This window comes from Sturnira hondurensis, unplaced genomic scaffold, assembly GCF_014824575.4.
Source record: "Sturnira hondurensis isolate 20B ecotype Veracruz unplaced genomic scaffold, ASM1482457v3 Scaffold0000780, whole genome shotgun sequence".
Classification (NCBI taxonomy): domain Eukaryota; kingdom Metazoa; phylum Chordata; class Mammalia; order Chiroptera; family Phyllostomidae; genus Sturnira; species Sturnira hondurensis.
In genome coordinates, this window is record NW_028073411.1 from 17,895,683 (window position 1) to 17,914,154 (window position 18,472).

At 65.3% G+C, this 18,472-nt stretch overlaps 1 protein-coding gene across 3 annotated transcripts in view; it reads right to left on the bottom strand.

Moving 5' to 3' along the window:
* SH3BP2 (SH3 domain binding protein 2) overlaps window positions 1-18,472 on the bottom strand; it is a 29,264-nt gene continuing 10,792 nt past the window's right edge. Inside the window, exons 1-13 of one of the 3 annotated variants that reach the window (XM_037046826.1) lie at window positions 16,422-16,585; window positions 10,527-10,666; window positions 9,561-9,663; window positions 7,841-7,958; window positions 7,563-7,633; window positions 6,591-6,685; window positions 6,324-6,392; window positions 4,018-4,633; window positions 2,634-2,757; window positions 2,338-2,393; window positions 1,668-1,749; window positions 907-966; window positions 1-572 (exon numbers count right to left, since the gene is read on the bottom strand). In XM_037046826.1, coding sequence (XP_036902721.1) covers window positions 435-572; window positions 907-966; window positions 1,668-1,749; window positions 2,338-2,393; window positions 2,634-2,757; window positions 4,018-4,633; window positions 6,324-6,392; window positions 6,591-6,685; window positions 7,563-7,633; window positions 7,841-7,958; window positions 9,561-9,663; window positions 10,527-10,666; window positions 16,422-16,504 — 1,755 coding nt within the window. In that variant the 5' untranslated portion in view covers window positions 16,505-16,585 and the 3' untranslated portion in view covers window positions 1-434. Of the gene's footprint in view, window positions 573-906; window positions 967-1,667; window positions 1,750-2,337; window positions 2,394-2,633; window positions 2,758-4,017; window positions 4,634-6,323; window positions 6,393-6,590; window positions 6,686-7,562; window positions 7,634-7,840; window positions 7,959-9,560; window positions 9,664-10,526; window positions 10,667-12,463; window positions 12,619-16,421; window positions 16,586-18,472 lie in introns of those variants that run through there. The other 2 variants (XM_037046816.1, XM_037046836.1) reach the window with 2 other exon arrangements.

The following is an 18,472-nucleotide window of genomic DNA, read 5'->3' on the forward strand; positions in this document are numbered from 1 at the left end:
AGATGTCGTCTGTGCTTTATTGTGCAGCGAAGGCCCCTCCTGGAGCCCGAGTCTTAGCGTTCCTGGGGGTCCTGGGGACAACCCCTGCCCCAACCACAAATGCCCAGCCCTCCCTGCCCAGCCCCCAGCCCTGGGCAGGGTGGGGACCAGAATTCCTGTCCATGAAGCCCAGGCCAGCTCGGTCTAGAGGCCCTGGGCTGCTGGGAGGTGAAACGGGGTGGGCAGGGCAGGATACCAGAGAGCCCCCCTCAGTCAGGAGCCTGAGGCCCGGCCCAGCCCCGAGGACCCAGCCTGCTGGGTGGGGCCTGGCCCGGCAGTCAGGTGTTTGGTCAGAGAGGCCTCGGGTCAGAGCTCCTCCTGCCCGGCAGGCCTGTCTCATCTGCGCAGCTGGAGAGGGTAGCCTTGGGGGCACCTCTGCCCACGGTGCGTCGGCGTCACCGGGGCCCAGCGTAGCCGTAGGGGTGCCGCAGCAGCAGGCTCTGGTGGCTGGGCAGTAGGTGAGTGTGGTAGTACTCCACCAGGCTGCCCACGCTCACAAACAGGACCTCGCCCTCCAAGTAGAATCTAGAGTCCTGGGGGGAAGGGGGGACACAGTCAGGGGCACGGGGCCAGCCTTGCCCTCCCTGCGCAACGGTGCGGACAGGCCTGCTCCCGCTGCCCCGAGCTCCCGCCTCGCTCCTCGCTGCGCCCCAGGGGTGTAGGCCACTCTGTAGGTCAGTGGAGGATCCAGAGCTGATCACCACACCCCCTCTCGGCAAGGAAGGGGGAGTTGAGGAAGTGAGGGAGGGACAGTGCCCAGAGGGGCCAGCCTCAGCCCACCCACTGCCTACACTCTATGAGGAGACTGTCCTGCCCTCAGGCCAGGTCCCCTCCTTCCCAGGTCCTCCACGGGGCCAGCCTGCTTACCTTCTCAAAGACACGGTAGTTCCGCACTTTGTTGGAGGTTTCGTCCCACACGACCAAAACCTGCAGGGAGAACCAGAAGCAGCAGTGGTCACAGGCTGGCCACGGCTGACCCCGACTGGGTCAGGCTTCGGGGCCCAGGGGGTGCACGGCACCACGGCTGGGCCCCGTGGCCCTCAGGGGCAGTGTGGGGAAGGGTCACCCTGCACACAGACAGCAGAGTGCAGGAGGGCAGCCCTGGGCCCTGGGGCCGTGGCCTCAGATGGCCTCTAATGAGACTTGAACGCCAGTAGCAGGATCCTGGCCCACCCTGGGACCACTGCTGAAGCACGGGGGACTCAGTGGGGTTACATGGCCACCCCTGGAGGGGCAGAGGCAGAGCAAGCAGATGGCCTCCCATCCCCACTGCCCCAGGCAGCCTCCCCTTCAATGCAGGGGACCCCCACCCACGTCAGAGGCTGGGGCCCCAGCCCCGCCTTCCCATCTAGTGCCAATGCTGGGCAGCCGCCACCAATGCCCCATCCAAAGCGGCGTTTAGCTCCTGAGGACGGACGGGGAGAGGGGCTGCTCGGCAGAGACCCCGAGAATGACACTCGGTTGAGATGGCAAACAACAGGCTGCATGAAAAATTGATCCCACATTGCAAAGGCCTGTGCTCGCCTGCAGGCCGGGGGCGTGGAAGGCCAGCAGACTCCGGCACAAGGCAGCTATCCCAGGGCCTTTGCTCGGCAGGGTGGCTACCCAGCACCCTCCTCGGCACCTACCTTCCCCGACTTGGTGGACGAGTTGCGGATGCAGTAGAGTCCATCCTGGGGCTCCCCGCGGGGACTCGTGGTTTTGAACAGCCTACAAAAGTCAGCAGGTGACTCATCCTCAGAGAGGTCTCTCGGGGCCCCTCTAGCCCCAGTCCCCGGCGTGGCTTTTGTCCTCTTGCTATCCCGCACTCAGCTGCCAAGAGCAGTGGGTGTGAGGAGGGCCAGCCCACACAGAGCTCTGCTCTGTAGGTGACAGCCAGCAACAGGACCGAGCTGATGGCATCTGTTGTTCCTCCAGGTTTCTAGCTACACTTGACTGTGTACTTGTGCCAGCAATGACCCAGCACCAAGGTGAGTGGGGAACAAAAACAGAAAGGGCCCTGGCTGGTGTGGTTCAGTGGACCGAGCGCTGGCCTGCGAACCAAAGGGCCGCCGGTTTGATTCCCAGTCAGGACACGTGCCTGAGTTTCAGGCCAGGTCCCCAGTAGGGGGCGTGTGAGAGACAACTACACCTTGATGTTTCTCTCCCTCTCTTTTTCCCTCCCTTCCCCTCTCTCCTAAAAGAAATAAATAAAATCTTAAAAACAAGACAAAACAAAACAAAACAAAACCCCCCAACAACAAGGAACCTCGTGTCTATGAAAACAAGGCCTTGGAGAAAGAAGGGCTCCCAACCGACCTCTCCACCTCGTAGGACTCTGTGGTGTTGACGAAGACTGAGCTGGGCAGTGGCACCTGGAGAGAGGTCAGCAGTGGTCAGCGGCAAGGTCTCCAGGGTGCTCGAGGCCAGCACCCTGTTCCCCCACCCCCCTGGCCGCCGGCCTGCCCCAGGCTGTGCACTGTGTTCCATCCACTCAACTCCAGGGTCCTGGGGGCTCCTGGCTTGAGCTGGCCAGGGTGGGGCCCCCGGGCCAGCAGCCCCTCCACTCCAGCCGCCCACCCGCTGGGGGACCCGGGCTCTCCACTCCCCCTTGCCTTCTCATAGTCCTCGTCAGAGTCCTTGCCGCCAGAGTCAGCCGGCGGGGTGTCATCCTGGGAGGGCAGACGGGTTTTCTCAAAGGAGAAGTTCCTGAAACTCTGTCCATCAGGGGGCGAGCGCCTGGGAAGGACGCAAGAAAGTCACGCTCCATTGTCACAGTGGGCGGTGCCCGTTCCCCTCCACACCACTGTGCACGCCCTGGTGACCACGCCAAGCTCAGCCTTGGAACCACGGGGCCCAGCTGCCTGTGCCGGCCGCCCCGAGGTGGCAGGGAGCACCTGGGATCGGGAAGCCTGAGTTGGGGCCAGGGCCAGCAATGGCCCTGGCAGGGGGGGCCTTTGGGGTCAGGAGAGGTCATCACACCCCAGACGAGCGCTCTGGACACTGTGGGACGAGGCCAGGCTGGAGGCACCTCAGCCCACTTTTGAGCCCGGCCGAGTCACACCCCTCGCAGAGCCACAGTGGGGCTGGATGACTGTGAAAGGACTGAGCCCTGGAGACATGCCCCAAACCTGGGGCCAGACAGTCATGGGAAGAACATAAGGAGGCCACACAGGACAGGCTGCTGGGCTATGGACAATGGGCCCCGGCACCCAGGCCTAGGTCAGGGCAAAGTGACCCTGGCCGTACCACTGCGGCCCCTCATGAAACAGAGGCGTGAGCATGAGGGGTCCTCTCGGGCACCTCCCACAGGCCGCAGGGCAAGCAAGAGTCCTGGGGAGAAGGGGGCCATGAGTGGGGGTGTTCTGGGAGCCCCGGTCCAGCACACCCACAGGAGGCCCACCCCTGTGGCTTCCAGGACCTTCCCTGCTGTGGGTCCAGAGCATCTCTGACCATAGGCTGTTGACACAGCAATAAAGCAGAAAACATTCTGAGCAGGCCTCAGGGCTGAGTCACGGCCGGCAAGCTCTGGGGCAGGAAGGGCACAAAGGAAGCTTTGACGGCTGCAGGGTCAGGGACACACCCAGAGCCCCAGGCAGGGTCCGAAGGCTCCCTTCCCTACAAGGCCTCTCCCAAGGCCAGGTCAGCCTGCAGGCCCTCTCCTGACCCCAAAGGCCCTCTCTTGGCCCAGCAGGAGCCCTGGAAGCCTTGTGTCCCCAAAGTCCACCTTGCCACAGCTCCCTGAGGCAACCACAGGCTCCAGACCCACCCCCACACCCCCCCCCCGGGCAGAACACCTTGAGGGCAGGGCTGGACGTCCTCAGGACCCCCAGTCAGGTACAGAGCAGACCCCTTGGCCCAGGCAGAGGCTTCTACCTTGTCAGAGCAGGGCTGGCGGCCCCCACCGTGGGCTGAATGCTGGGGGCAGGGAAGCAGGGAGGCCAGGGGGAACTGGCCGGGTTGGGAGGGGTCCCGGGGCACCAGCACCAGCAGACTCACTGGAGGTGAGGGTGGAGTGGTTGCTCCAGCCTGGGCAGGGCTGCAGTCCGGGCTGTGGCCTTTGGCACGGGCAGCGTCAACGCAGGCGGCCTGGGGGCCACAGGGGGCACGAAGTGCCCAGGCTTGGCCGCCCCCGGCAAGGGGGCCTCTTCAGCCACCATCAGGAGCTTGGGCTTGTTGGCTGGCACAGGTGGAGGCTCAGGTGTAGGTGGCCCCCGGGAGCACAGGTGGAAGGACTTTAGTTTGTCACAGTTCCTGGAGGAGGCTCCGGGGCTGGGGACCCGGGACCCCAGGCCAGGGCTGCCGCTCTCAGGGAAGCATGGGGGTTTCCGAGGGTTGGGCAGGTGGGGCAGGCTGCCCAGCGGGGGGTCGCTCATCCTCCTGGGGGCAGCAGGCACCCTAGGGCCAGGCTCCGAGCACCTCAGGCCCAGCAGGTCCCTCTTGGAGTCCTCAGGAGCCGGGCCCACATCTGGGAGGCCTCGCTTAGGGGGTGGGGGTGGCACCAGAGGGCCTGGGCCCCTGGCGGTGAAGGAGTGGGCCCGGAGCACATCAAAGGCTGGCTTTCTGGCTGCAGGCACGGGAGGCGGAGGGTAGGCCGGCGGGTGCGTCAGGGCGTCTGTGGAATGAAGAGGCCCTGCTGGTGGGTAGGTACCGCCTGACAGAGGGTGGCCCAGCTCCACCTCTGCTCCTAACAGATGGCCAGAGTCGAGTGGACAGGTGTCCCCTGGAAGCCCCCACCCCACAGCCTGGACATCCCACAGCCCCCATGCTTAGCATTCCCGGGCGGCCTTCCTCCCAGGCAGCCTTCCAGCCGGGCTACCAGGCCCACCCACCCGTCCTGCACACAGCAGCCTGAGCAAGTTTCCTGAAACTGAGGTGTCCCACTAGGGACCCTCCGGCCAGGGGGACTCCAGGGATCTGGCCTCGGCTGGGACACTGGGAGTCCTACTAGCGAGAGCTCAGGGTAGCGGGGGCAGGCTGGAAGGAAGACAAGGGTGGTGTTTGCCCTTTGACACGCTTAAGAGGCTGTGAGATGTCCAGGGGACATCAACGGGGCTGTCAGGGCACACACGTGACGTTCAGAGAAGGAGTCCTGGCTGTAGGTAGTAATGGAGTCCACCGCCCACTGGTGACACTAGCTGTGGCCCAGGAGTGACAGGAGTGACAGGAGTGTATGAGGCCTGAGCCCCGGGGTAGCCCCGGGTCCTCAGGATGGGCACTGAGGGGCTGGCTCAGGGCCAACAACGAGGTGGGAGGGGACCCAGAACACAAGGCACTCGGTGCTGAGGGAGGCAGGTAAGGAGCAGGGAGGAGGCACCGCTGTGGCTTGTGGGTGCTGAGTGCTGCCTCTGGAAACCTGAGGCCCCCGGCAACCCTAACAAGAGAGGTTTTGGGGAAAGGAGGGGAAGCCGGATGGGAATGGCCATCCAGATGGTCCGAGGGGTGAGCCCGGGCGCACAGACAGGCTTGCAGAGGCACAGGCCCCGAGGCTCCAGCCGGGAAGGAGGGAGGGCCAGGTGCCCATCCCCAGCACCTGCGCTGCAGTTCTGGGCCAGCGCAGGGGGCCGGGCCCGGCAAGAGGGAGCCGGCCGGGGGAGGGCACCGGCCCCAGGAGCACAGGAGAGCGGGGCAGAGCTGAGAAGACAGAGGAGTGGGGGCTTGAGTAGGCAGAGAGCGAGGACATCGGAGAGGAGGCCAAGGAAGAGGGGGGCCAGGGGTGGGGGGCTGTCCCAAGCCATAACAGAAAAGTCTGGGTGTCAGCACGAGGGGAGCCCAGGCTGGGGGCGGAGCCTGCAGGAGGGTGGAAGGGACAATGGGAGATGGGGCGGGCAGCATGAGTTGACGAAGAGAGATGGGGACAGATGCTAGGACAGAGGCACAGCCCTGCCCCACACAGCACTGTGCTTCCTGGTGACATGTGTGCGCGATTCCTGGACTGCGCCTGGGTCGTCTGCTAAGCCGTGTGCTTTGGGAGGTGGGGGTGGGAGTGGAGTGGGCAGTGACTGGCCTACAGAGCTCCAGAGAGCTGTCAGTCATAGGGAGTGGACCCTGCTCTGGCCTCGCTCAGCCTGGCCCAGAGCTGCCTCAGCACCCCAGTGTGCCCCCCAACCCGGAGAAGAGGGGAGCAGAGCGGCCAGTGTGGCCTCTTCTGCTCTGCTCCTCCTGACACTCTGACACTCAGGGGCACAAGAGGAAACCAGGGGTGCAGGGTGGAGCCTGTCAGGCCTGAGGCCACCAGACCACGGCCTGGGCCCCAGCCCTGCTCTCTGCCCCAGAGCTCCTGGGCCCACCAGCCGGCCACCTACCCTCGGGCCTCCAGGACTCCGGGGAGTCAGGCTCCAGGTAGGAGTCGTCGTCGTCATCGTGCTCGTAGTCTGTGGGCGACGGGGTCGAGTCAGGGGGCCCGGCTGCACCCAGGGGACAGGGGCGGGGCTGAGAACCGCGCAGGCAAGCCGCAGGGGACGCTCCAGGGACAGAGCAGGCAGAACAGCCAAACCTGCCTCCCCTCCAGGGCGGCAGGGGCCAGATGTGGAGAGGGGGCAGAGGGTGCAGTTCACCTAGATGCATCTCACCTTCGCTGTCCGTGGGGTATGGAGAGACGCTGATGTCCACAGGCCGCTCAATGGCACCGTAGAAGCTGTCCGTGTCCGAGCTGGAGTCGCTGAGGCTGGTGGGGAGGGGCGGGTGGGGCAGGCAGTGAGCATAGAGCAGGGGTCTCTCTGCACTCACCCATCTGGACACGCTTGCACACGCAGACACGGACGAAAACAGGCACACGTGCACAGATGTGGACGTACGCAAACACAACGGCGCATACAGACCTGAAAGCACAGATGAGCACAGACGAGGCCAGGCAGGCATGCAGACAGAGCCAGGCAGACATGCTCCGTGTGGGGTTACACGGGCCGACAAGGGAACAGGAGGCTGCAGGGGCCCCCACCCCGTGGTTCTTGCCACAAGTGTGGCCCCCAAATGGTCAGACACTGCCAGACCTCAGGGTCCTGGTCCCCACCAGCTCCTTCCCTGGGGACTCGCTCAGTCATCTCCAGGCCCAGCCTACGGAAGGACAGCAGCTGGGACTGAGGGCCAGCGGCTCTGGGGGCAGGTAGGGACCCTCAGGGCGGCCTTCTGCGGGCCAGGCCTTCCGTGGCCTCAGCTTCCTCATCAGTGAGAAGACGGGTGTTTCAGGTTTGCTCCTGCTGCCGGCCGGGCCACCTCACGGCAAGGTCACCAAGACCCAGAGGGACGCGCTCTGGCATCACTCCTGAGCCAGCCGAGGTGGACAAGGGGTGGGGGATACCCAAAGCTCTGAGCTGCTGCAAATGCTGGGCCTCCCGGGTGGGCAGGTGAAAGCATGTGACCCCTAAATAGGAACTACCAATGGGGCACACACAAACACACTCGGGTGCACACACTCACAGGATCAGCCCAGGGGACACACATGTGGTCCACAGGAGAACATTCGAGGGGCTCCTGGAGGTGGGGGCCCAGGCCAAACCCAGGGCCCTGGCGACACCTGCCCACCGGCACAGCCCCAGACCCACCTGGTGTCCAGAGGCGCCTCCTTCTTCTCATGGAAGTGGCCAATTTCCCTGCGCAGCAAGGCCATCCAGCTCTGTGGGTCAGCAATAGCCAAAGTCAGCACAGTGAGGCCGGGAGCTCGGCCCCGCTGGTCTGCAGTGCCCACCAAGGTCAGGATGACCGTCCCGGAGCCCCCTCGAGGCCGCAGCCCCCTCAGCCCACTCAGGGCGCCTCACAGGAGCACATTCTGCGATTCTGGGCGTGAGGGGCCGGCTGCCCGTGCGCCCACCGCCCCCGGCACCTTGCGCTCTTCCTCAGAGGAGGCCGAGAAGAACCACGTGCGGTGCTTCTTGCTAATGTGGATGATCTTGAAGGGGAAGACGTTGCTGGACGTCGTCTCCTCGGCCGCCCGCATCACCCTGAGGGCACAGACCCCGGGTCACCACGAACCCACGCCCACGGGGGCCGCCCGCCCCAGACAGGTCTTGGCACTCAGCACTGGGCTCCGAGGGACACAGGCAAATCCACAGAGACCAGCAGAGGCCTGGAGGCTGCCGGCAGAGGGAAGCGCTGGGGCCCAGGCAGGCAGTGGGGGGCGGAGGAGGGCTGGGGCCGGGGCGAGCATCCCAGGGTCAGCAGCCCATGAGGCCCCGAGACAAGGACACTTCCCTTCCCTGCCCAGGACCAGTCACCACCTCCCACCTCGGCCCTGCCTGCCCTTGCCATTTGTCTTTTCTAAGACACGGATACTTTATGTTTCACTTCTTTTTAGAGAGGGGGAAGGAGTGGGGACAGGGAGACAGACGTGAAAAAGAAACAGTAACTGGCTGCCTCCCAACTGGGGTCAGAACCCGCAACTCAGGCATGTGCCCTGAATGGGAATCGAACCCACAACCTCTCTGTGCACAGGCCAGCACGACGACCTCTGAGCCACACCTGCTAGCAACCTCCCCCCCCCCCCCCACTGCCTGCCACCACTGTCTCAAGAGCATTTCAAGCAAGTAACTCACTGTGGTTGCCGGCCCAGCCCCGACCCAGGGTTTGCACAGGGTCCAGTTGGGGGAGGGGGCCCTGCCGGGCCAGGCACCTTGGCAGGTGCACCCAGGTGGCCTATAAAGGGGCCTGAGCCAGCCCTTGGGGCAAAGCTACACCCCCACCAGGTTGAGGGTGGTGAGTGTGGGGCAGGGAAGCGCCCTGGCACAGGTAACCTCGGAGCAGCCACCGGATGGCCCTGGAGCCTCCTCCCTCTCGGCAGTGCCCCAGCCAGCCCGTCATGGGGCTGGGTGCTTGGGCCAGGATCCCCCACTGAGCTAGTGGCTAGGGTGGGAGCCAAGGTCGAGAGTCCCTCCCCGGAGTTCCAGTCCCACCAGCGAAACCATGGGACTCTCAGTCGCCCCCAGGCAGGAGGGACAAGCCCTTCCGGGAAGGCGAGAGGCACAGGCTGCCACGGGACGCAGAGCCTCGGGGCCCACTTCACCTGTTCTGCAGGCCCCCGAATACTCAGGGTGGGTCCGGATGGAGCTGACAGACAGCCACACACAGCAGCGTGCCACTCCTCACAAAGAGTCTGGGCCCAGTGCTCACCTGCCCAGGACCCGGGAGCCCCCTGGAGCCAGGGTGGCCTGGGACGGGGCCTGGAGTGGGCTGGTCTTGGCCCCTTGGAGGGGGGCTGTGGTGGACAGGGGGCCAAGAAGGAACGCAGACGTTGCGGGGCAGAAGGCCAAACGGGGACCCCGGAAAGCAGCTTGTCCCGACCCGGGGGGCCTGCTGATGAAGCGCAGGAAGCCCCTAGCTCACCCCAGGCCCTCAGCAAAGGCCTGGGGCTCGACCATGAGGAGGGGCGGGTGCCGCCACGAGGAGGCGGGCTAGGCTGCACGTGGCGCCCAGGGGTGGGGACTTGAGCCATCTCGGCAGAGTCTGGGGGGCACAAGGGGCCGGTCCAAACAGAGCCCCGGGAGGGCTGGGGGGCTGGGGAGCAGCTGGCCAGGGTGGGGCGGGGGCAAAGGCAGGCGGACACGCACCGGTTGTAGCCGTTCAGCGAGAAGGCGCCCTGTGGGGAGGCGGACGTGCTGGTCTTGAAGTAGTAGATACACCGCTTGTGGATGATGACAAAGCGCAGGGGCCCTGGGCACCGGGGCGAGGGTGCAGGTGAGCTGCGGGGGCCGCTGGGCAGACCCCACTCTGGGGACCCTCCCCAGAGGCTGTGGGGGGCTGGACCAGGCTTCAAACCCTTGGAGTGGCAGGGCCGGCCCCTCCCCAGGAGTTCGTCTGACTGCCATCAGGTCAGATGCGGATAAGTTCATAGGCGTGATGGCCAGCCCCCAGCAGGGGTGGACTCCGGGGGCTGGCTGTGTGGAGTTACCGCTGCCCCTAGGAAGGGCCGGAGGCCTAGGGCAGCCACAGCCACCCTGCTGGGTGCTGCCTGGCAGCTGGTAAGCCCCTTCCACCCCAGGCTGGCACTGTGAGGACGGGGGCACCTAAGCCCAGAGAATTTGCCAATGAGAGCCACCAGTGCGGAGCCAAGCCCCAGGCTGGGCATCTCACTGAGAACCCCCACTCTCCATGGCCCCGTTCCTGAGCAGCCCCACCCAGGCCAGGGGACAGGTCAGTGACAGCCCGTCCCGGAGACTCTGTCAGAAGACCCCAGGCCAGGTGGTGCCTGGAGACAGGTTGCTGGGGATGCCGGGAAGGACAGACCAGGCCCGATGCTCTCTGCCCTCCAGCGTCTGGACAAGCAGGGCCTTTGCTCGGCAGCTGAGGTCATTTCAAACCTTGTGACAGACCTGCTCCCTGAACGCCCCCTGGCAAGGGCGAGGGCGAGGGCTCGGCTCTGTGCGACGCACAGAGGCACACCTGGCTCCGTGTGGCCCTGGACCCTCTCCTGGATCTGAGGAGGCCCACCCTAGGGCTGCCCACCATGTCAGGAACAGGAGGCTCAGCTCTGCCCCGACATCTCCCCATCACGCTCCCCACTGTAGGGGACTCACACTTGAGCAGCTGCAGCTGAGTGCCTCCCTTCTTGTGCAGATAGCCAGCCTTGGCTACCCCCCCAGGCATGGTGAGCAGGTTCTGGGCACCAATGGCCTTCATGGGCACGGGCCAGTGCATCTCCTCAGCCGCCATGAAGCTGCAAGAAAAGGGGAACTGCCTCAGCCAGGCGTGGGGGACAGGAGATGACTTAGCTGGACACTGCCGAGACCCTGGAGACGGCAAGAGGGTGCCAGGCAGCAAAGGGCGCAAAAGCCCCTGTGAAGGCCCCAGGCTTCTAGGTATGAGCCCAAGGAGACGGGGCCGCCCAGTCCACTTGACCACATACCCGACCTCCAGAGACCCCGAGACCTCAGTGTGTTCCTCACTGTCACTGTTTCATTCGCACACGGGCCGCTGAGCTCGCGCCCCATGGGGCTGGGCTGTAGCAGTGAATGTGCCCAGGAAACCACTGGCCTGGGCAAATCAGCCTCCAGCCACAACCACCCCAAGTCCAAGTGCCAGGGGAGCCTGTAATAGGGCCTGCCCTAGGTAGGAAATTCAGGGAGGGATTCCAGGAGGAGGTGATGAGAGTTGCGACCTGAAGGAGAGAGTTAAAGAGGTGCAGGGCTGGGGCTGGCCCTGGGCACCCCCTTTACCAGCTCTGAGCTTCAGCAGGGAGGGCCATGGCCCCTAGATAGCCAGGTCTCCACTCCTGAGGAAACCCTTAGCTGGTTTCTATCCTTTCTTTGTTTCTTTCTTTCTTTTCTCTTCCTTTTTTTTTCTCAAGAGAGGGAGAGAGGGTAACATCGATTTGTTGTTCCATTATTCATGCATTCATTCGTTGAGTCTTGTATGTGCTCTTACTGGGGATTGAACCCACGACGTGGGTGCATGTGGATGCTCCAACCAGCTGCACTACCTGGCTAGGGCCACACCATCCCTCTCTCAAGGCCCTGAGACAGGGAGGCAGGAAAGCACCCCCAGCTCCCCGGTCAGACGACCTGGCTTGGCCTTCCGGGGGATCCCTAAGCCACAGCTGCGGGGGGCTGTCGTGGCAGGGCAGTGCAGACACGGTGGGGCACACCCTCATCGCAGTGCCCATGCATGACCGAGACCTCCCCATCGGCCTGGGCAGGACTCGGGCAGGGACCACACTGCATGCGTCCTCCGGGACAGTCTGACAGTCTCGGGTTGGCTCAGGCCCACAGGACCGAGCCTTGTTCACCCAGCCTCCTCCTCACAGCCAGGCTGCTGCCACCCCTGCTCAGGTGGAGAACTTCTCCTCACCCTTCCAGACCCAGATTCTGAGTTGTTGTGTCGTCCCGCGGCCCCCCGGCCCCCCCACGTCTGTGAGGCACCTCATGCCCCTCACAGTTGGGCTCCCCCCTCCCCTGCCTTCTGAACAGCACCTCTCAACTCTGCACTTTTCTGCCTGTGCCTGCCCCCATCCAACCCAGGCCTAGTCGCTCCTGGGGCTCCCCAGAGTGGGAGGAGGTGTGTGGTCCGTAGCAGAGCCCTCAGGGGTGCAGGTAACAGCAGACCAGAGGCCCAGGCCTGCTGGGACTCCTGCCACTTCCGCCCCATCCCCGAAAACCACTCTGCTCCAGGAAAAACAGCTCCGTCCATCAACTGTTCACCGCCCGGGGGCCCGGCTGCCCTCGGCCTCCGCCCAGCCTCTTTGGTCCTTCCTACCTTCCCCGGCACACAAAGCCACACCTCCGGCCAGGGTTTCACCAACAGCCCAGGCTGCGAACAAAGCACGGCCCCCGCCCCGCGCCGCCCGGCCTGGCCCGAGAGGGACCCTCGCCCACGCTCGCGCACCGGTAGGTGCTGCAGAAAGACAGACAGGCGCGTGCCCCTTCGGGAGCCCCCGACCCACCCGCTGCCCGGGCGGGCCGACGCCCGCCTTTGTTCTCGCAGGAAGCGCTGACCCGGGTCCGGGCTCGGTACTCACGGCGGCCACGCGGCGGGCACGGCCAGCTTCCGGGGGTCGGCGCGCCGGCCCTGCGCGCACCGACAGGGCCCTCGGCCGGGCGACCCCGCCGCCTCGCCCCCGGAGCCCGCCTCCAGCCGCGCCCAGCCCCGCGGCCGGCGCCCCGCACCAGCCATGCTGCCGCCGCGAACCCGGCCCGCCCCTCGCCCCGCCCCGCCCCTCGCCCCGCCCCGCCCCCACCACCCGGGGCAGGTGAGGAGCCCCGCCCCCTCTGTTCGCAGGTGAGGAGCCCCGCCCCCGGTACCGCCCCTCAAGAGTCGGCTCTGACCGACGCGAGTCCTTCCCAAACTCTTGCCACACCCGGACGGGAAGAAACTCTATGCGGCCAGCATTGCCCTGGCACCAAAACCGGAGGCATCGCCGGACGAGAGAAGCGCAGGTCGCCATCTCTCCGGACGTGGCAACGCACTCCTCACCGAACGCAAGACTAGGGAGCCGGCTCTGCTTCAGCCCGTGGGATCCGTGCGTGGGAAACGTTGTATCAGTCCGATAAAGGACAAAAGCCACGTGATAGTCTCAACAGAAAACGGCATTTGACTGAACACAACAATCCTTCGAGATCACGACGCCGCTCACGGAAGGGGAAGCTGCCTCACCCTGGGGCAGGGCGGCTGGGGAAAGCCCGGGCCAGCCGGCTAGCCCTGGTGAGGACCTGACGCGTGCCCGGAGGCTGGGGCGAGGCAGGCCGTCCCTCTCCTCACTGGCACTGCACAGGGTCCCGGAGGGCCTAGCGGGTGCAGTTAGGCAGGAAAGAGAAAAGGCGTCCAGATGGGAAAGGAAGAAGGTCAGCTTTGCAGATTAGATGGCCGTGTATACAGAACATGCCAGGAACCCACTAAAAGTGATCCGAACTGACCGGTGAGCCTGCTGCGCGGCCGGGCACAAAACCAGTCAGTGCACAGAACGCGGTCGCATTCCTGCACTCTAGCAATGACCAATCTGAAAACGAGACAAGAGTGAGATCGAGGGTCCGAGGGGACCCTCGGACCATCTTCCCCGACACCTGGGGGCCCTGTGTTCCTCCAAACACTGATCACAACAGGCTGTCACTGTCCCCCACCCTCGCCAGCTCAGGCCCACCACAGAGGGGCACCCAGGGAGCCCCTGAGGAGGTGTAGTATGCGCACCCTGGCAGGTGGTGGGGACAGCAGGGAGCCGACACGGAGCCTCCACACCAGTAGACCGCATCCCCCGCAGTCCGAAAGCAGAGCGGACATGTGTGAGGGGCAGGAGCAGCTCTGTGAGGGCAGGCAGAGGTCTCACTCCTGGACCCACCCCGGGGGAGGTTTGGTGGCCAGGCCTGTAAGGTCCCCCATTCTCACCTAGCCACCGTCCTTCCATGGGCACGACTAGGGCTCAGGGTGGCCATCGACTGAGCTTCAACGGGCAGGTGGGTCATGACAGGGCAAGGTCATGACTGTGCGACACCTTCCCCTCCCCAGGAATGTCCTCACTTTAGGGACAGATGCCAACATCTGCAGTCCCTCCCCGAAGGGTGGACCATCCAAAAGGAAGCCCACCCTGATGCCCCAGCATCATGCGGCCACCACCGGCCTGCCCTGCCCCAGGGGGTGAGCTGAGTGGGCTGGCACCCGACCAGAAGCCCGGTGCCCAGACAGGTTGAAGTGGAAAGGGGAAATGGTGGCTGAGGGTGACAGTGATGAGGGGCCGTGGCAGTCATAATGACCACGCAGCTCTGGGGGACTTCCAGGCTCCTACTGCATCAGTGCCCAGGAAAGTTGAGGGGACTCCCCAAGGGGCACCCTTCCTCCTTGGCCGGCCTGGCCTCCCTGGCTGTTGCTCTCAAAGCCCAGGGTGTCACCCCAGCCCCAATGACCCGACGTTTAAGGTCCACTGTCCCCAGGGGCCCCCACAGACCATCCTGTCAGCTCACCGCAGGGAGCCTCAGCCCCCTTCTCTAGGGGGAGACACTCCAGGCACCCCCCCCCGCAAGCTGCTAGACCCCCCTGCCTGCTGAGCCCCCCTGCCTGGGAGCTGTCAGGAACAGTGCAGGGATCTGGGTTCAAAGGCCACCAGGCCTGTCCTTTGGGTGCCAGCCTGGCAGCCCGCCACACACACAGGCTTCTCCCTGTTTAAAGGGGGCATCGTAAGGCTGCTCACCAGGGTGCCCCCAGAAGCACAGTGACAAGTCTGTCCCCCCTGGGGACTGGGGCTGCCCAGGGAGCCGGCTATAGAGTCAGCACCGGCTGCCAGCCTGCGGTGCTGCGGAGTCTCTGCTCCCTGCAGCTCGGGGGCTGCCGAGGGCACACAGGCCGGCATCGGTGGCCACGTGGGCGCTCCAGCAGGTGCGAGCATGCTCAGGGAGGTGGGCACCTCGGGCCCACTGGGTCTCTGTCTGCTCCTGGGCCCACCCCACACTCCCTCTCAGAGTTGAGACTGGTCTTGGTGACCAGAGACCGAGCTGCAGGGTGGGGACAGAGCGGGTGGGCGGAAGCAGCTCTCTCCCACAGTGACAGCCCCTTCAGGTTCCGGGAAGTGCAGGCCACACCAGCTGTGGGGCCTCGGCCCCGAGGGGGGCTCCTGGCCCACACGTAAGCTGTAGGCTCACCCCACCGACAGCGGTCAGCGTTGCAGCCGCAGTGTGACACAGGACGTGTGAGAGCTGTGTGTGCACATGTGTGGAAGGGTATGAGCCTGGGCGTGAGAGTGCCACCGGGCCCCCGTGGGACAGTTGCAGGCATGGCCCTGGCTGTGGCAAGGGATCGGGCTGCTCCCTTGACCACAGTGTCAGAAAGTCCCTGTCAGTGGGGACCAGGCAAGCAGGAGCCACAGGGTGAGGGAGCACTCACACATACATGCACACACACACGCATGTACTTGTCCATGCACACACCCTAGTGCCCTCATTTAACCATGTGTGCATACACACCTCATTCTCATGCTCACTTGCACTCATCTGGACGCACACACTTGTTCACTTGCTCTCACACGCACACACAGCCTCTAGGGGTGGCCAGGAGCCTCCAGGGAGGCCCTGTGCCCTGAGTACAAGCTTGGGCTCTGGTCAGAGCCATCACCGCCACTGCGGCCCTGTGCCGCCCAGTGCCAGGCCAGCCTGGCAGCCCGCCACACACACAGGCTCGAGGCCTCACTCTGGTCTTACAGGCCCGGACGCCAGCCTGAGGGGCTCAGGCACATGGGGGAGGGGCACTTCGTGTCATCACCCCCAGCCCCCCATGTGGGGACCAGCGTCAGTCAGCCCCAGGTCACTGATGAAGACACCAGAGAAGCTGAGTAACTTGCCCAAAGCCACACAGCTGGTAACAGTGCGGTGCCCCCCATACCCTCTGGCGCAGCCACACACCTCCTGCCTGGTGGGAGGGCCCAGGGGCAGAGAGATGACGGCTGCTGGGAGGGGCCCCACGCCTCCCACCGGCTCACTTGTTCTTTCAGTTTCCCCTTGTTCTTCCTCTTCCCAGAACCCTTCCCCATAGAAGAATCAAAACCCAAAAACTTCTATGGAGGTGGGTGACCAGCCAGCCAGAGGGAGGGCAGCGACCCGGCTTGGCAAGCAGAGCCCCAGCCCGCAGGCGCCTGACCCCGAGCACAGCGCCACGCAGGGGGCACCCTCGCTGCCTGCACACGTACACACACTCCCCCAGGCCATGGGCACAGACACTCGCGCACTCCCTCACACACGGTGTGTGTGCACACAGAGCCCGGACGCCAAGGCCACCGCAGCATGAAGCCCCCTGGGCAGACTCGGCCCGACCTGTGCCCCCACCCAGCAGGCTGCCCGGCCTCCCTGCCAGCTGTGGGCTGAGTGCCCCTGGCCCGCTGCCCCACGCCACCGCCCGGTACAGGCCCCTGGCTCCCTCACGGGCCTCCCCAAGTGGTCATGCGGGCACCAGCCGGCACCACATTCCGAGGGCCCGTCCTCAGGGCTTCGCCCACTGACCTGATGGCGCTGACCCAGCACATGGTTCTCCTTCTGCCTGGTGACGGGTGGGGGGCAGGTGTCCTGAGGCCCAGAGAGGCCATGTGGCTCAGGGGCCACAGCACAGAACAGTGGCCTGCATCCCCCAAGCTGGTGAGGGCCTCTGCCCCTGGGCTGCCAGAAGTGCCGCCCAGCTGGCCGCGCCCACAGCCCCCTCCTGCTGACAGCCAGCGGCGGCATCTGGGCCTGCGGCCGCCAGGGCTTCCCACCAGCCCCAGCCGGGGCACTTCCTGTTGCCGGTCAGCCCCAGCGGTGGCACTTCCTGCCTTCCACCCGGTGAGCCCTGAGGCCCCTGGGTGTTATTCAGCCTATGGCGTTTAGTGGCCCCTGCGGTCAGAGACCACAGCTCTACAGGCCCCTGGGGGAGGCCAGCTGTGTCCCCTGGGAAGAAGCTTCTCTCAGGTCCCCAAACAGCCACCTCTGTAGACCTGGCTTCTCCCCAGCAAACCACCAAAGCCCCCCACAGTCCAGGGTCTCACCTCAGCCTCCTTGGCCCCAGAGACACTGGGCCCGGGAAGAAGCCAGCAATGACACCCGACACGGGGGCTGTGCCTGGCACCTGAACCTTCTGGGTGGCAAGGTGGCCCCTCTCCGCCCTTTGACACCACAGGATCCAGACACTGGCTCTAAGCTGGAGCCCAGGCACGACCCTTCCCACGACACCGGGCGCGCCCTCAGGGTGGGAGCGGCCAACACTCTCTGGGGACGGCGGCTCCACCGGCTCTGCAAACGCTGTACTTGCTGGCACACTGGGCGGCCTGTGTGGCAAACATGCTCCCACTTCTCCCCGTGGCTGCCCCGTGGCTCTGCCCTGCCACAGCCGGGGAGCTGGGGAGCAAGGGGTCAAGTTCAGGCCTTTCAGCCCTGAGGCCCCACACCCCCTGCCCCTCCTCTCCTGAGCTTGGCTGGGTCTCCAGGTCGAACCCATCCCAGAGAGGACAAGACCAGACAGAGGAAGGGCACCCAGGGGCCACCCTCCCGGAGGAGCTGAGGGTGACAGGCCACGGGTGTCCCGGAGTTGCAAATGCCTCACCTTGCCCACCAGGTCTCCCAGGGCACGGCCCCCACCACCGCCTGCCACTGTGTGCACAGCCCTAGGCCTCTGCCAAGGCCACCCGGAGGCCAGGTCAGGGCCACAGGCATCCTGAGGGTGCGGAGCTGTCCACAGGGCGGGCACCACTGCCCCAGCCTCCCTCAGCCTGTGCCAGCCGGCAAGTCCTCCAGTGGCCGAGGACAGGCTGTTCCTCCAGCAGAGAGCTGGCCACAACGAGACAGACAGGTGGTGGCGAGGGGAGGGTTAAGTGGGGCCTCTCCCCGTTTTCCTTCCCCTTTCCAGCCTGCCAGGGTACGGCCCAGCTGGGCACCGAGCCCACTGCCACCCTTTGCCAACTGTGTGGCCTCAAGCTCCTGACTTAGCCTCTCTGAGCCTTAGTTTCTTCATCTGTGAAATGGGTGCTGGGCACTGAGATAAAATAGCAGGTGAGGAGCCGCTGGGCTAAGGGCCAGAGGGGTCAGCCAGAGGGGCAGCTCTGGGGCTGAGCAGGGCTTCAAGGGGCTGTGGGGCCCACAGGAGGTGCTGGGCCCAACAAGCCCCAGATTGGGTAGTGCCCAGGCGTGACGGAGGAAGAGTTTGCTTTCACAGGTGGGGAGCGGGGGGCTGGAAGGCAGAGCAGGGGCTCAGAGTGAGCAACGTCCCAGGCGGGGAGGAGTGCACAGGTGACAAAGCAGCGGAGGCCCAGCGGGGGTGCTGGGGCACAGCTGTTGGGAGGAGAACCTGCCAAGGGAAGGGCCCGGAGCCAACGGCCATGCTGGGGCCACAGCCCTCACTGGGCGGACGGAGGACGGAGGAGGAGGAGGCCTGAGGTCCCACCACGGCAGAGCTTCCCCTGCCCCGTGCCCCTGAGGGCCCCCACGCCCATCGGCCCGACCCAGCCCTGCGCCGCTTGCCCGCTCGCCGCAGGGGAGTCACAGCCGGAACAGAGGAACAGCAGTCCCTGCGGGGGCCAGCGCTG